Genomic DNA, 17,480 nt, shown 5'->3' on the forward strand with positions numbered 1-17,480 from the left:
TGACCCTTGCAACTGCATTATTTTTATTATGCCGGCTGGGTTTCCATGGCAACCCTACTCGCGGGTCTGTGAGCGTAGGGCCGTTTTGCTTATTTCCTTGTGGGAAGCTGTTTTGCAAGCTAGTGGGTGTGAGGAGCAGCTGGGATCGCGAGTAATGCCCAATGTTCTGTTTTCGACCGTTACAATTGGGGCCTTTGTAGCCCTGACTCCCTTAGTTCTGTCCGAAGTTATTTTTAAATTCTAAGCCGCGGCAGCGGCTTCTCTCTCAATCCCTACCTGCGTTGGAAGCCTTCTCCGACGCAGGTGCGGCTCGTGAGAGGAGCCGCAGTGGCGGCTTAGAACTTAAAAATAACTTCGGCTACAACATTACTTTGGGGTCTGCTGAACTTAAAAATAACTTCTTTATGAACATTACCTTGGGTTCCGTGAGTGTGTAGAACCCTGGTGTCTGATCGGGTCCTGTTTGGTCTGCCACTGCCTGGAGGAACTGAAGAGCAGGGAGGCCCGCGTCCAGATTCTCTCCCGGCTGCCAGGGGTTAGGAAGAGGGGAGGAGTGAACCCGGCTGAGACTGGCAGGAAGAGGAAGGCAGGGCAGGTGAGCTGCCACCGCGAAAAACTTTAGTGAGCCAGCCAGACCGTGAGTGCGGGCCGTTGTAAGCTTGCATGTGCACTCTTGCCGGCCATGGACATATGGATCATGGAACACGCTGGCAAGAGTGCGCATGCGCGGCTAGCGTTTTATTATATAGGATTCCCTCTTTCTAAATTGATCTACAGTGCCTCTTCCTTGCCCTGTGTGTCTTTAATATGATCTTTAACATATAACGCTACTCCCCCTCCTTTTCTTCCTATCCTGTCTTTCCTGAACAGATTATAGCCCAATACAACTACATCCCAGTCATGGTTCTCTGTGAACCATGTCTCTGTGATCACCACTATATCCAACTCATCTTCTTCCATCACTTTTTCTAGATCAGACATGTCAGACATGTTTTCAAGTTTATTAAATATTTGATTAATCGCTTATTAACATTCCAGTAGAGAAATTTGTTCCAGTAGAGAAATCCATTTATCAATCCCTATGGTTAAACTCCAAGATTTAAATTGGTGGGTCTGGAATCTTTTGGAAGCATTGGATGCAAGCAGGTATACGTACATTAGAGGATGTTTTATCAAATAGTAACATGCTTGATTTTTCACGGCTGCAACAGTTATTTGGTATTTCAAAGTCACAAAGTTATAGGTGGTTGCAGTTGAAGCAGCAAAAAAAGAAATCCAACCGAATCTTGGTTGGTAAAAAGGTTTTTTTATTACTGCATTTTAACTTTGGTACAATAAATTCTTGCCTGCATCGTGTACATTGTCTGCAGTTTTTGTTTGGTTTGCAGTTGAAGCAGGCCATTCAGAGTGGGTTCCCTGACTGGCGTAATTAAAAAAATCATTATACCTTGCAGGTCCTATGTTTCCAGACAGATTTTTTAGGGCATCAGGCTGCCAGGTGATATAAATTGTTATCTGAATTCCTGAACAAAAAATCAAAATCCAGTCTTAGAGAAATTTGGAGCATCGAGATAAAGCAGTATATTTCTGTGTCTCGATGGCCACATATTTGGACTTGGAGGATGAGATATACAGCGTCAGCATCTATGAGACAAACCTGGTTTTTCTTGTTACACAGATCATTTTGGACACCTGTTAGGTTACAAAAGTTGGACAGTTCTAAATCTAATAGATTATGGCACTGTCATCTAGATATCGGGACATTGGATCATCTGTTGTTTTACTGTCCTTTGATACTCAACTTTTGGAAGTCAATATGGATCAAGCACTGGTTGTCGGGCAGACTGCAGAGGGTCGGAGTAAAGGGTCAATATTCTGACTGGCGGGGAGTCACAAGCGGTGTGCCACAGGGGTCGGTGCTGGGGCCGTTACTCTTTAACATATTTATCAATGACCTGGAAAAGGAGGCAAAGTGCGAGGCTATAAAATTTGCAGACGATACCAAACTGTGCGGCAGAGTTAGGACCAGGGAGGAGTGTGAGGACCTACAAAGAGACCTGGACAAGCTAGAAGACTGGGCAAACAAATGGCAAATGCGCTTTAACGTAGACAAATGCAAGGTCATGCATATAGGGAAAAAGAACCCGTTGTTCAACTACAAATTGGGGGGGGGTATTGTTGGGAGACAGCAGGCTTGAGAGAGACTTGGGTGTGCTGGTGGATGCATCACTGAAGCCATCTGCACAGTGCGCAGCAGCCTCGAAAAAAGCCAACAGGATGCTTGGCATCATAAAGAAGGGCATAACAACCAGAACACGGGAAGTCATCATGCCATTGTATCGAGCAATGGTGCGTCCACATCTGGAATACTGCGTTCAGTATTGGTCGCCGCACCTCAAGAAGGACATGGCGGTACTTGAGAGAGTCCAAAGGAGAGCAACGAAAATGGTAAAAGGGCTAGAACACTGCCCATACGCCGAGAGGTTGGATAGGCTGGGGCTCTTCTCTCTGGAAAAAAGGAGGCTCAGGGGAGATATGATAGAGACCTTCAAGATCATGAGGGGCATAGAGAGGGTGGATAGGGACAGATTCTTCAGACTGAAGGGGACAGCAAATATGAGGGGGCATTCGGAGAAACTGAGGGGAGATAGGTTCAAAACAAACGCAAGGAAGTTTTTTTTCACCCAAAGGGTCGTGGACACTTGGAATGCGCTACCGGAGGAAGTGATCAGGCAGAGTACGGTACAGGGATTCAAACAGGGTTTGGACGGATTCCTGAAGGATAAAGGGATCATGGGATACTGAGGGAGGAGCTGGGATGTAACACAAGTATAGAAAGCTAACCAGGTAATGAGTAGAAACTAAACCATGTCGTGTAGGTGCAAGACCGGAGGGTTAGGACTTTGATAGGAAGACAGGACTTAAATGAGAAACCAAGGTGGCAAGGGAGCCCCTTCTGATGATACAGACAGGTCGTGACCTGTTTGGGCCGCCGCGGGAGCGGACTGCTGGGCAGGATGGACCTGTGGTCTGACCCGGCGGAGGCACTGCTTATGTTCTTATGTTCTTAATATGGGGACAGATTAACCTCATATTGGAATCGACAATCCCATTGACTTATGAGGTAATTATATGTGGAACACTACTGTATGTTAAGCCCCCCATGGATTGTTATAAATATCGGCTTTTTCTGATTATGACTGGGGTAGCCATACAGATGATAACTCGAAATTGGAAAAACTGTGATCGTCTTAATTTTTCCTTTTGGTGAGTGAGCTTATGTTTAAGCTACAGGTATGAAAAGATGAATATATTTTAGGGCATTCTAAGATATTTAACTTAGTTTGGGGTCCTTTAACATCTTTTGTACAATTGTTATAGTTCGTTTAGCCTTCTTTTACTGAAGTAATTCAGACACATCTGGGGGGGAGGTATCTTTGGGGTGATCTTTAAGGTAATTGTGGGGGGAGGGCATATATTGTTGTACTAATACTGATTGTATTTAAGTGCTTATTTATTATTACTGATGTGAATATTGTGTTGCACTTTTTGTTAGTAATAAAAATTAATAAAGAATTTAAAAAAAAAAAGAGTGCATTGTCAGGGAAAATAAAGAAGTCATATTTGACACCAAGTGACACTAAGCTTCGTTATGACTCAATTGCAATTATGTATATCATCCAGTCATTAAAAATGACAAAGTGTGACAATCCAATAGAAATTAAGGGGCTCATAATCGAAAGAGAAAAACGTCCAAAAACTGGCCTAAGTCGGCACTTGGACGAACATTTCTCAAAAACATCCAAATGCCGATAATAAAACCGGGTTTTGGACGTATTTCTAAACGACCTAGGCCTTCATAGTGTCGCTCAACATCCAAAGCTAAACAGGGCATTTCAGGAGGCATGTCGAGGGCGGGAGTTGGGCGGGAAGTGGGCCAGCTTAGACTTAGTTGTACAGCATGTATAACTGTAAGTTTAACAACAGAGCCTAGACGGAACTTGGACGTTGTGACTTAGACCATGTAAAACAGTTCTTCAACCGCCGGTCCGCGGACGGGTGCCGGTCCGCAAAAACATCTTACCGGTCCGCGAAGGATTAGGGGTCCCCGCCGCAACGAAAGGTGCCGGCGTCAGCTGACTTGCAACTTCCTGTTGCCGTCGCTGTGTCGGGACTCCTGCCTTCACCGGGACTCCTGCCGCGTATGCTTCCTGCCTTGTCTCCGCACCTCCAGACCAGCAGCGGCAGCTCTGTGTGCTTTTAACTTCAGCACAGAGCTGCCCTTAAGCAGTAGTTTAGCGCGGTTTCATGAGGCAGCCTCGGGGCCTTTGCTAGGACGGCCCACATCGCATCATCGAAGCGGGCCGGCCTAGCAAAGGCCCCGAGGCTGCCTCATGAAACCGCGCTAAACTACTGCTTAGGGGCAGCTCTGTGCCAAAGTTAAAAGCACACAGAGCTGCCGCTTGCCTAAAGACTCTTGGGCTGCTGAAGGAGGGCAAAGAGCAGCTGTCCTGGAGGTTTCCCTTCCTCTCACCTTTGCAGGTCCCTTTTTTCCACCTTTTTTTTTCTTCAAACGGCAACGGGCCCCAGCATCGACATCAAGTAAGTTCCACTGTTCCTTGCAAGCGGTTCTGCTCGGCCAAAGCTTCCCCTCTGACATGAGCCACCCTCAGGGGAAAGAAAGTGACCCGCAAAGATGAGGGGAAGAGGGGCAGATGATGGAAGTTGGGGGGGAGAGAGAGAAGGGGCAGATGATGGAATGGAGGAGATGAGAGAGAGAAGGGGACAGATGATGGAAGTGAGAAGAAGGGAGAGAAAGAGCAGAAGGCAGATGGATGTCAGTTGAGAGGGGAGAGCAGATGCTGAATGGAAGTGGGGAAAGAACACATACTGGATGGAAGGAGGATATAAATAAAGGGGGAAGAAAATAGTAAGATAATGGAGGGGTGAGGGAAAGGGGTAACAAGCTGTGGGTAGACACAGTGAAAAGAGGAAAACAGGACTAAAGAGTAAGAAAGAATTTAATTTAGATAGAGGCAGAAAATAGAGAAGGAAGACCAGAGAAGAAAAGGGAAGAGAGAGCAGAGAACGATATCAGATCTGAGTGGAGGAAATGAGAAGAGAGAGATGCTAAAAACCACAGGGGGGAGGGAAGGACAGAGATGCCAGACCATGAGGAGAACAGAAGGAAGATGATGGATGCCAGACCAAATTGGGAGGGGGGCAGGATGAGAGATGGCAGGGAAAGACAGACAGTGAATGGAAGGGGCAGATGCTGGACTGAAGAGACAGAGAAGGTTATCATGCCGCTGTACCGGGCCATGGTACGCCCTCACCTGGAGTACTGCGTCCAGCACTGGTCACTGTACATGAAGAAGGACACGGTACTACTCGAAAGGGTCCAGAGAAGAGCGACTAAGATGGTTAAGGGGTTGGAGGAGCTGCCGTACAGCGAAAGATTAGAGAAACTGGGCCTCTACTCCCTCAAACAGAGGAGATTAAGAGGGGATATGATCGAAACATTCAAGATACTGAAGGGATTATACTTAGTAGAGAAAGACACTATTCACCCTCTCTAAGGTAGGGAGAACGAGAGGGTACTCTCTAAAGTTGAAAGGGGATAGATTCCGTACAAACGTAAGGAAGTTCTTCTTCACCCATAGAGTGGTAGAAAGCTGGAACGCTCTTCCAGAGGCTGTTATAGGGGAAAACACCCTCCAAGGATTCAAGACAAAGTTAGACAAGTTCCTGCTGAACAAGAACGTGCACTGGTAGGGCTAGTCTCAGGTAGGGTGCAGGTCTTAGACCAGAGGGCCGCTGTGTGAGCTGACTGCTGGGCATGATGGACCACTGGTCTGACCCAGCAATGGCAATTCTTATGTTCTTATGTTCTTAGGGCAGACGCTGGATGGAAGAGAGTGAAAAGGCAATGAAAGCAGAAACCAGAGACGACAAAAGGTAGAAAAAAATAATTTTAATTCTATCTTGTGATTCAAATATATCAGATTTGAAATATGTATCTTGCTAGACATAATTGGGGAGTGCAAAACCCAGGCAGTGCTTCTTTAGCTTCCAGCTGGCTTAGGGCTCTCTCTGACCAGGGGGCAGTTGCCCTAGTTCCACTCTCCTAACACCATTCCTGTCATGTGTGACTGTGGTATTCTGTTACATGATATTTGTGTAGCATTCTGTAATAATTTGGCTTATTCAGTTTTCTTGATAGTAGAGGGGATATATGTGAAGGGGAGGGGAGACAGGGGTTTTGTTGATCTTTGCACTGTATTATTTGTATTTATAAAATGACAATTGTATAGAATATTGTTTCTTTTTATACTTTAATAAAATATGTTTAATATAAAATCATAACTATTTGAGGCTTGTGCGGATGGGATCAGACAGTTTGTGGGACTGAGCTCGCGGGGACGGGGCGGTGATGGTTTTTTAAAAAAAATTCAGTCTTAGTAGTTTGCTGGTCCACAAAATAATTATTTTATTTCCGCCGGTCCATAGGTGTAAAAAGGTTGAAGAACACTGGTCTAAGGCACAAAAAACCACATAAACTAACCAGATAAGCACTTCAAACACATAACACAGACCCCCAGTGATCACCAACACCCCCCCCACCCCTATAAAAATTTTATTCACAACTTTAAATTTCAGCCTCCAGACCATCATCACCTGGCCGCCTGGCATAGGAAAGCCTAGTCGTCCAGCCCAGAGGCAGCTTAAGTCATCTTGGGGGTGGGTTAGGGACCCATAGAGAAGAGGACCCATGCCCTTAAGCCCCTGTAATCACTGCATTGATACTTAAACATGTGCACTCCCCTATACACCCCCAAAACCCTTTATGACTGGCATATAAGTGGCTCCTGAAGCCATAAGGGCTATTGGGGTGGTAGATAAGTGGGTCTAGGGGATTCTGGAGGTGGTTTGGGGGGCTTACTGTCACCTATAAGGGAGCTGTAGTGAGGAGAAGCCATGGCACTCTTTTTGTGAAGTTCACAGCAGTGCCCTGTAAGGTACCCTACTATTTAGGTGACATGTCTGAGAGTTCAGTCCATCACTTTGCAGACCCCTCCCACGTCCAACAGGTAAGGCTTGTTTTAGGCGTTTTGGACTTGGACGGAAAGTTGGACGGAAATGTGGTATAAAGATGGACGATTTAGCGGCTTGGATGATCAGATCGGCAGGACGTATAATTAGACGATTTTCGAAAGTTAAAAAAAGTTGGACGTCTCTTTCGAAAATGTGTCTTAGGCTCTTTTTAACTTTGGACGACTTCCGAGATGGACGTAAACGGACTTAGACGTCCCTTTCGATTATGCCCCTCCACGTATGTAATTAGTAACTATGTAGTACTCTGTACCCCAGGCTCCTCAGCTTAGGTATAAAGGTAGCATAATTGCTGATTCTGGCTTTAAGACAGATTGAGCAGTGCAGACGTGCTGGCACTCTGTTCAGGTAGAAGGAAAAGTGGAAATTATAGTTTCTAGCTCGGTTCACCAACATAGCATTTTGGTAAAGGTGTTTACCGAATTTGTCCATTGCCTTATCCTCTCTGCCAGGGGGTACTGAAGTATAGACACTAGATCCTACAGACTTTTCAAGATCGATTCCACCACAAGAGACTCAAAGAAGCTGAAGTTTATTGGACCCAGGAATAGGAACCATTCTGTATATAGAGTCAAGCTTTATAGGAGCCACAGGAATAAAAAGTGGAGTTTGCAGGTTTTTGTAGAAAGTCTCACGCAAAATGTCATGAAGTGGAAGCTTCAGCAGATCTTTTGGCAGATGGTCATAGAGTAGAGCCTCCAAGAATTGTTTACTATGCTTGGAGTCCACCTCCAGTGGAATGGAAAGGTCCTCAGACATTTGCCAAAGAAATCTGGAAAAAGTGGACTTCTCAGAAAAGGCAGCAGGTCCTTGAGAAGAACGCTGAGGTGAATCTGAACTAGCAGAGTCCTCATTATCAGAAGAGAGTGTTTCCTGCTCAGAGTCTCCCAATAAGTCAGAGTCCTGAATGGAATATGGACAGTGCCGAAGACTCGGTGTCGAAGGTTCAAGGTGTCACCTCTCTAGATGTTTGTGTCAAAGACAACTGGTGTCATGGAGACGGTTCTGTACACTCCAGTGTTGACAGTCTTGGCACCAGAGGAGCATTGGCTTGCGGTGTGGTCGGGGTCGTGACTGGACCAGCACCAGGGAAATCAGTGTCGACATGGGCATAAGCTGTGTCAGACCAACATGCTCACCCAATTCCTCCCGTAGCAAACTGTCAATCTTTTGCTTTAGGGAGAGCACTGGTACCGTTTGCTTTTTAGCTAGTATCACTGGTGCCACACTCCAGTCCGGTGATGAGGAGGCTGAAGTCGAGGCACTCACCGAGATCGGGACCAGGCACTTACGGGGCTTCTTCGAGGTCGGTATGACTTGACTCAATGCCATTTTGACCTGAATCTCAGATGGAGTAGCCTGCTTACTCACTGGTTGTTGCGACACCATAGGTATCTCTACCGGTGTCAATATGTGCGGTGTCATCTTGGTTAGCACTTATGTCGGTAGTGATGTTGGCTCCCCTTCCATAGTAACACTGAAGAGTTGTTGCTGTTGGAGAAGGTGGTTTTTCAAAGTTCTTTTCTGCAGCGAAGAAAAATGCGTACAGGTCTTGGGACTGTGCTCTGGCCCCAAATACTGGAGATACCAGCGATGAGGGTCAGTCACAGAGATGGGCTGAGCACACTTCCTGAATCCCGTCAGCGGGCGTGACATCGACAGGAACACCGCCTCAGTCAAATTGAAATTGGTGGCCAAGGCGGACGAACAGGTCCCGCTGTGCCAAAAACCCGTGAGGAAGAAAAGAACAATTTTTTTTTTTTAACCGAAGGCAAGGTAAAATAAAAAAGACAAAATGAAACACGAAAATGGCCTTTGAAACACTTCTTAGCTCCATGGAAACTAAGAAACTGAGGGACCGCACGCCTACGTCGGGTGGGAAGGCACTCGCGCATGCGCAGTGCAGGCTTATTGCGAACTTTCCTAAGACTTAAAGTGGCAATGCACTTTTGAAGTGGTCCGTACCAGGGCTTCGTCAGTGACGTCACCCATGTGTGAGAATATGCTGCTTGCTTGTCCTGGGATAACAAAGGTATTCTTTAGATCAGTGTAAATTTATCTTTCTCGCACTATTATTGGCTAAGACGGGTGTTCTGCGACACTGAATGGATGATACTGGCCCGGCGCTGGTCGAATGGCTATCCCAGATGTGGGAAATAGCGCAATGGGAGCTTCATGATAAAGAGGCAGTCAAGCGCAAGCGTGCCTCTCATTACTGGGACTTATGGACTTTGTGTTTATTAGTGCTGCCCGATTCAGGAAAAAAAACTTTGATTTGATTTGATTCAGCCTATTGAACCGATTTTTTGATTCGATTTTCCTGCCCAATGGCATTGTGGGCTGGACATAAAGAAACAGCATAATTCTTAACATAATTAATGACATATATATATATGTATATATATATATATATAAACAAAACGTATATTGTAATCAAAACAAGGTGAAAAAGAAACCATACATAGAAAGACAGCATAATTAGCTATTAATTAAAAGCAAAGTAGACCAATAAAATCAACCCTGATAGTTAAGTACAAATAAAAAGTACAGTGGAACCTCGGTTTGCGAGTAACCCGTTTTGCGAGGGTTTTGCAAGACGAGCAAAACACTTAGCAAACTTTTATCTCGCAAACTGAGCATGTTCCGCTACACGAGCACCTCCCCCCCGCTCTAACCGGCATCGCACCCCCATGCTGAAAGCGGCATCTGCCCACCCTTCTCCTAAACATGCTCCTTACCCCATCTGCCGGTTGTGCGACTGAAAGAAATCTCCCACCTCTTGCCTTGTATAGACAGACACGACATATAGGGTTGGGTTGCAGAACCCAAGGTAAAAGGAGTTAGGAGTTGAAAGCACTCTCAAAGAGGTGGACTTTTAACTGGGCCTTGAACACTGCCAGAGACAGAGCCCGCCGTAGGGATTCGGGCAGCTTATTCCAAGCATATGGTGCAGCAAGGCAGAAGGGACAGAGTCTGGAGTTGACAATTGAAGAGAAGGACACAGATAGGAGGGACTTACCAGCTGAGCAGAGATCACGGGGGGAAGGGGGAATCATAGGGTGAGTTAAGAGAGATAGTGAGGGGCAGCTGAGTGAGTGCATTTGTAGGTCAGTAAGAGGAGTTTGAATTGCAGTCTGAAATGGATGGGAAGCCAATGAAGTGACTTTAGGAGAGGGGTAACATGAGTATAGTGGCTCTCCCGGAATATGAGTCGTGCAGCCGAATTCAGGATGGATTTGAGTGAAGCGAGATGACTAAGCAGAAGGCCTGAGAGAAGCGAGTTGCAGTAATCTAAATGCGAGGTGATGAGAGTTTGGATAAGTGTTTTGGTAGTGTATTCAGAGAGGAAGGGTCAGATTTTGGTAATATTATAGAGAAAGAAGCAGCAGGTTTTAGCGATATGTTGTATCTGGGTGAAAAAGGAGAGAGAGAAGTCAAAGATGACCCCAAGATTACGAGCACATCCTCCTGGCTCCATCTTTCCTGCATCACCTCCTTTCTGGGCGGGAGTTTTAAGGTGGTTCTATAACTGTGAGGGAGTACCGTTAAAGGGGAAGCAGTAATTTCTATAGACTCCCTCACACACTGATAACAATCTCACCTTATATGATTTATTTTGCCAGGCAGTAATGAGTAGAGAGTGCTGTTTATGTAAAGGCTGCATTTTGTATAACTGTATTATTATGAAGCATGGTATTCTATAGAGCATGGAGGAGATATATTTTATAAATGGAAATAAATAAATAGATCAAATTATTATTATAAAACTTAGAATATGCATATTTTGAGTCAAAGACTATAGGGCTTATTTTCAAAGCACTTAGACTTACAAAGTTGTCTAAGTGCTTTGAAAATATGCTTCTTAGTTAGAAATCTCCTATTTAGTGCTACCCGGATAGTGCCTCAACAGTCTGTGCTGATATTTAGTGGCCCAATCCAGTTAAGTTAGGTTAGGAGGAAGGGCTGTGGCTCACTGGTTGAGCTGCTGCCTCTGTACCCAGAGATGTAAGATCAAATCCGAGTACACTTATCCCTCGGTATTCACGGTGGATAGGGGCAGGGCTGGACCGGGAATAACTTCTCATACGGCTCTGATCCACCCCCGCCTCCCTCCCAGCATCCCAGCCTTAGCTGGTGGTTTAGCAGGCTTTAGGGGCAGAAGCGATCTTTCAACGCTCCTGCCCCGTGCAGATCGCCAATAGGAAATGACTACCGTGAGTTCCCATAGTCTCTCGAGACTACGATGGGAGCTCAAGGCAGCCACTTCCTATTGGCGATCTACACGGGGCAGGAGCGTAGGAAGATCGCTCTTACCCCGAAAGCCCACTAGACCACCAGGTAAGGTCAGGATACCGGGAGGAAGGCTGAAGAGAGACGAGAATGTGCTAAACTAGGGGGGGGAGAGTCCCCTCTCCAAAAAAAATCACAAATATGTGAAACCGTGAGTGTCGAAACCGCGAATTGGGAGGGGGAAGTGTACTGCTTCCTGTGACCCTGGGCAAGTCACCTAATCTTCCAGTGCCCACCACTTTGAATGTCAGCTTTGCAATTCCAAGGCAACAAAAAGGTGGTATACAAGTCCCCGTTCCTTTTCCCCTTTAAGTACCATTGAATATCAGCAGGGGCAAGAGCTGTATCTGCCCAATTAAATCATGATTAATACATAATCCAACATGTTTATATGACTTTTTAAAAAATATGCAAGTTATTTTGCACTTCATTGCCATATGCACAAAACAGATGCTTTCAGAGAAAGTATTTTAATGTAATTTTCAAAGAGAAACCACCTACAATATGACAGTGACACTATAAAAATTGATTTTGTACCTTTAACTGGTATGTCCTCTGTGTTGCAATATCATGGTAATTTATCAGCTGAGGATAACTGGAAGGCTTTTGTTTTTGTTTAACTTCTTGAAACAGGAATACATTATATAAATTCTGCATAGAATTGAAAAATAAAGTATGTATTAGGCAAGTTAACAGAAGATATTATCACATGTATTCAAAACATTCTATTATTTCAAAAATAATTCTAGTCTGCTATTGAGATAGACATGGGGGAAGTGACTGCTTGCCCTGGGATTGGTAATACGGAATATTGCTACTATTTGGGTTTCTCTGCCAGGTACTTGTGACCTGGATTGGCCACTATTGGAAACAGGATACCAGGCTAGATGGACCATTGATCTGACCCAGTATGGCTATTCTTAAGTTCTTAAGGACAGAAGAGAGCAATTTACAAGCAATTAATATTGCTGAGCTTTATACCCTTTGAACACTTAGTGAAATGGGAAATGTCCAAATCAGTAGAACACACTCCCTGCCAAAGTCTAGTAACTGGGATTTAGAGTGACTAGATAAGACATTTGCCATTTTGTCCTCATAGACAAAACAGTAAGAAATTCATGTCTTATTATGCCTGAAACTAACAACTCTGGACCTGATATTCAGCCAGTGGCAATTGGCATTTTGCTGACCACTACCAGTGTTAAAATTCAATGTGGGTCATGTCCTGGCACCAGCACTGAATTTGCAGAATGCAGAGCCATCTAATACATGGCCGATTAAGTGTGATAGACATCTCTTAACCTGCTCTGGGTTACAGCATAAATACATGACTGACTTTTATGCGGTCCTATTTATGTGGTAAACATGACTGGTTAAGTGCCGATTCTGCCTATGGAATGCCACCAAATAGATGGTTTTCAGTTTGGCACTAACCAATTATTTTCAGTGATGCTAACCAGTTAAGTACTGCTGAAAAAAAAGAGCTTATGTCCTTGATAATATCTTTTCCAGTAGATAGGTATGTCATTCTAGACAAGTGTAGGTCCATCATGGGTGGAAACTAGAACAATCTCTCCAGAGAAGATTTGCAGAGTGGCAACTTGGTCCACTCTCCACACATATGCAAAGTTTTACTGGGTGGACGTTGCAGTGTTGTGGGCTGGCGCAATCAGCCCGGCCTAAATTCCTGGAACTGCTTTGGTATGTTCCGCTTGTCTAGAATGACACATCTATAGCACAGGAAAAAGAGATTATGTCCTTACCTTGATAATATATTTTCCAGTAGATAGGTATGTCATTCTAGACTCCCACCCTGTCCTTCCTGCGCCTGCCTACTGTCTCATTCTGTTTAAGCTTCTCCAAGTGATTTCTTTGATGCAGTCAGCCCTTTAGGGCCCTGAAGAATTTTGTATACTATGTTTTTGAATCTACAGGAGTACTACCTGAGCTCCTTTGATGCTTCTGTTGGCTGTTACTTGTTGGTTCAGTATTCAAGTATTATTTTGTTTAAGCAGAACAGTTGGTTTGTTTTGGGAAACTTTCCAGTTTTGTCCCTACTTCGCATTGTGTCCATGGAGCTCTGTAATGCTTGGGTACTAACTGCAGGTGACAGTAGAGATCTCAGGGAAGTAGGAGGGACACAGAAAAAATCCAGAGTGGATTCCTTCTGCATATGGCTCGTGGCTATGGGTAGATAACCCGCTTGTCTAGAATGGCACACCTATTGCACTGGAAAAGGAGATTATGTACTTACCATAGTAAGCTCTTTCCCAGTAAATAGGTAAGACATTCTAGACCAGGGATCTCAAAGTCCCTCCTTGAGGGCTGCAATCCAGTCGGGTTTTCAGGATTTCCAAAAGTTCAAAATAAAAGGGAAATAGAACAATAAATGATCTAAAGTTTCTGCTTCAAGATAACAATGCCAACATTTATTAGACTTAGAGTAATCTAATTTTTGTAAACGAACAGGGGTCCAGAATGCTCTGTGTAACAGGAAAAACCATGTTTGTCTCATAGATGCTGACAATGTACATCTCATTCTCCAAGACCGAATTCGTGACCATTGAGACGCAATAATTTGATGCTTAATCTCAATGCTCCAAATGTCTCTAAGACCAGTCTTTGGTTTTTTATTCATATATCCAGATATTAATTTATACCACTGTGCGGCCTGGTGTCCCAGAAAGTCCGCCTGAAAGCACAAGAATTCTAAACTATATTGATTATTAAGATTTTTCCATTCAGGGAACCCTGCCTGAATGGCCTGCTTCAGTTGCAACCATCTATAACTTTGTGATTTATCAAGTCCAAATTTTTGTTGCATCTGTGAAAAATCAAGCAGTTTACCATTAGATATAACATCATCTAAATATGTATACCTGCTATAATCCAATACTTCCAGACGACCTTAAACCCGTCAATTTGAATCTTGGAGTTCAGCCATATAGTTTGATTTGTAGATTTTTGTATTGGAATAGGTGTTAAATTATTGACATATCTTATAGTTTTTCATGTATCTATTAATATTCTGTTCTCTTTATACACTCTAGGCATTTTAATACCAAGAACATGGGAGAGCCTGGGAGGAAACAAAAGTTGCCATTCCAACTTCAACCAATCTGGGAGCTTATCTATGATCTCTGGGAGGACCAAATACATACCCTGGCGCATAATATAGGATTGATGATACCTATAGAAATTAGGAAAATTTACCCCACCCTCTGCAATTGGTTTTTGTAAAGACACTAAGGCAATTCTAGCAATTTTACCCAGCCAAATAAATTTTGTAAGAATATTGTTTAACTTTTTATAAAAAGACCCCTGAATAAAAACTGGTATCATACCCATTTGGTAACAAACTACAGGCAAAATCATCATCTTAATAGTTTGGACTCTCCCCCACCAAGACAAATGTAAAGGATTCCATTGCTCACATAATTCTGTTACCCTCTTTAATAAAAAATTTTCATTCAATTTCATCGTTTTTTCCAAATAAAAGGAAATGAATCAAATAAACCTTTTGTACAGTCCACATTGAGTGGAAGAACTTCTGGTTTGCTCCAGTTTATTTTATATCCTGAAAATTTCCCAAACTTTTCTATCAGTTCAAGCAAACATGGAATGGTTGTTTCAGGATTCCTCAAATGAAGCAATCTATCGTCTGCATAAGCAGAGATCTCCAACATTTGAACGATGCAATTTTTATTGTTCTGTTTGTTCTTCAAGGTGGATTTGAGTCCATTAGCCCTGATGCAGTCTACTGCGAAACAGTGGCTAGCCTGAGTCAGTGGTGGACAGGAGGGACAAGAAGAGAGAGAGAAAGAAAAGAGACTCTTTAAAGATAAATTATTGTTTCTAACGTGCATGTTGCTACACACTTTATTTCAGTTCCTGGATGTACAGTACTCCCCCCAAATTTGCAGGGGTTCCATTCCAGGAACTCCCGTGAATTTTGAAAAACCGCAAATGCAGTTTTTCACCTGTCAAAAGGCTGGGGAGGCAGAAGAGGGCAGCTGGAGTGGCAGGAAAGGGTGGCATGAACGCAGGCAGGTGATCTGACACGCAGCTCCTGATTGGTGTAGCCCAACTTTACGACAGGAAGAGGCGGTCGGAGCAGCCCGCGAATGATTGAGTCTGTGAACCGCGGACCGCAAATTTGCAGGGGAACACTGTACAACATAAAAAAATAATGATTTATGAAGCAAGATTTGTATGAGTGGACTGTGAATAAGCAGTGAAGAGGTTTTTAAGCTGATGAGGTGTCTTCCCTATCCAGTACTGCTTGCAAGTATTTAACTGGTGGCCTACGGGGAACTTAGGCTTTTCCTCCTTAAAGAGACATACAAAAGCAGTTTATGGTTAATCAACAGTATTGGAGGGAGCTTTTTCCCCTTCACAATATGAGAAATGATTCTGAAAAAGGACACAGTAAGAAACTATTTTGGGGAGGTATTTGTATGGATATATAAGAGAGTAAGCCACCTCTGGCTGCACCATGTGGCACAAGGACGCTCTAAAAGTGCTAAATTTGTGCAATCCTGGCAAGAACCCACATGAGGAGAGCCCAAGGACTCCAGTCCAACAAGTTTCTAGGCATAATTTGCAGTTTTGGAGATACAGGGAGCTTTAGAAAAAAAGATTACTATAAATCCAAGATAGCCACCCAAAAAAAAATTATGCAAAAATTGTGATATTTTTCACACTTCCTAAACTAAAAAAATGGCGATTTTAGGATATTTCAGGAGGAGGACCACAGGGGAACACTCAAAATCCCACTTTTCCAACCTCCCCTGATTCACCTCATAGGCTGACAGCCTGTACCCTTGTCTGAAGATCTGTACTGTAGCCTACCTCAGCTCTCGCACAGTAGCTGGATGAGAAAATCACTGCCTCAATGCTGAGAATGCTTCTGCAAAGCTGATCTTCAGGCTGCCAGTAAGACTCTATGCCTGACTATACATCAATCCCTGCAAACCAACGGATGCACATTGGGACGGGTAGAAGCAAAAAGACACAGATGACACCCTGCAAGACACCACCAAGTCTCCTAAGGGTGCCCAACAGCCTGATTAACAGTGGGTGAGATCACTTCAGGGATGGCCCTGAGCTCCAGAGAAAACAATGCAGGCTGGCTAACAGGTACCCAGCGGGATTGGCCTGTCAGCTATAGTACAGACCGAAGTCTGTGTATTCTCAAAGCAGGCTGAGCTGAAAAACGCTCCAAGCACAAAAAAGGGATGAAAATACACCAAATAAAATGGGGAGAGCAGAACGAACATTTCTGCATGGTTATTAATGATGCTTAAATAAGCAACTGTGCAAGATGATACTGGAGTAAGTAAAGCATTCTCTATTCTTTGCTCCAAATGTAGTCTGTGTTCTGGTCCTGCTCAAGATAGCTCTACTTCTGACCATTCACTCTGCAGGATCAGACGCTTGTTAATGTGGATTAGGCATCGCCAGGTTACTATTCTCAAACTAGGTAGTTCCTTTTTTTTTTTCAAATTCTTTATTCATTTTTCCATATTACATCAAGAACACAATATTACATCATTTAACCTTATAAACATCACTTGTATTTCTTCTAACATCATCTTAAAAACATAAATTTATACCCTCCCTACCCACCCTTCCCACAAATATTTTAATCAAAGCTATCATATAAATATTGTATTCTTATCTATTGATCAAATATTTAATATAACTTAATACCCTCCTCCCTATGCACGAGAATACTTTCATTGGATAATGGTGTCTAATCATTGCAATAATTTGTCAATGGCCCCCAAATCTTTTTAAAATTGTTATAATTCCCTCTTTGTATGGCAATTACTCTTTCCATTTTATAAATGTAGCATAACGAATTCCACCAGAAGGTATAGTTAAGTCTACTGTAATTTTTCCAATTACTGGTATTATGTTGTATGACGACTCCTGTCATGATCAATAAAAGTTTATTATTGTTTGATGAAATTTGACTTTTTGTTCTCATTGACATACCGAACATTATTGTATCATATGATAATGCTACATGGTTTTCTAATAAACAATTAATTTGGGACCAAATTGATTTCCAA

General features: G+C 43.5%; 1 protein-coding gene across 2 annotated transcripts in view; it reads right to left on the minus strand.

Moving 5' to 3' along the window:
- Positions 1-17,480, minus strand: part of SPAG17 (sperm associated antigen 17) — a 742,651-nt gene that overhangs the window by 538,340 nt on the left and 186,831 nt on the right. For both annotated transcript variants that reach the window (XM_033941513.1, XM_033941512.1), the window contains exon 12: positions 11,941-12,054. In XM_033941513.1, coding sequence (XP_033797404.1) covers positions 11,941-12,054 — 114 coding nt within the window. The remainder of the gene's footprint in view (positions 1-11,940; positions 12,055-17,480) is intronic.

This window comes from Geotrypetes seraphini, chromosome 4 (genome assembly GCF_902459505.1).
Source record: "Geotrypetes seraphini chromosome 4, aGeoSer1.1, whole genome shotgun sequence".
Lineage (NCBI taxonomy): Eukaryota > Metazoa > Chordata > Amphibia > Gymnophiona > Dermophiidae > Geotrypetes > Geotrypetes seraphini.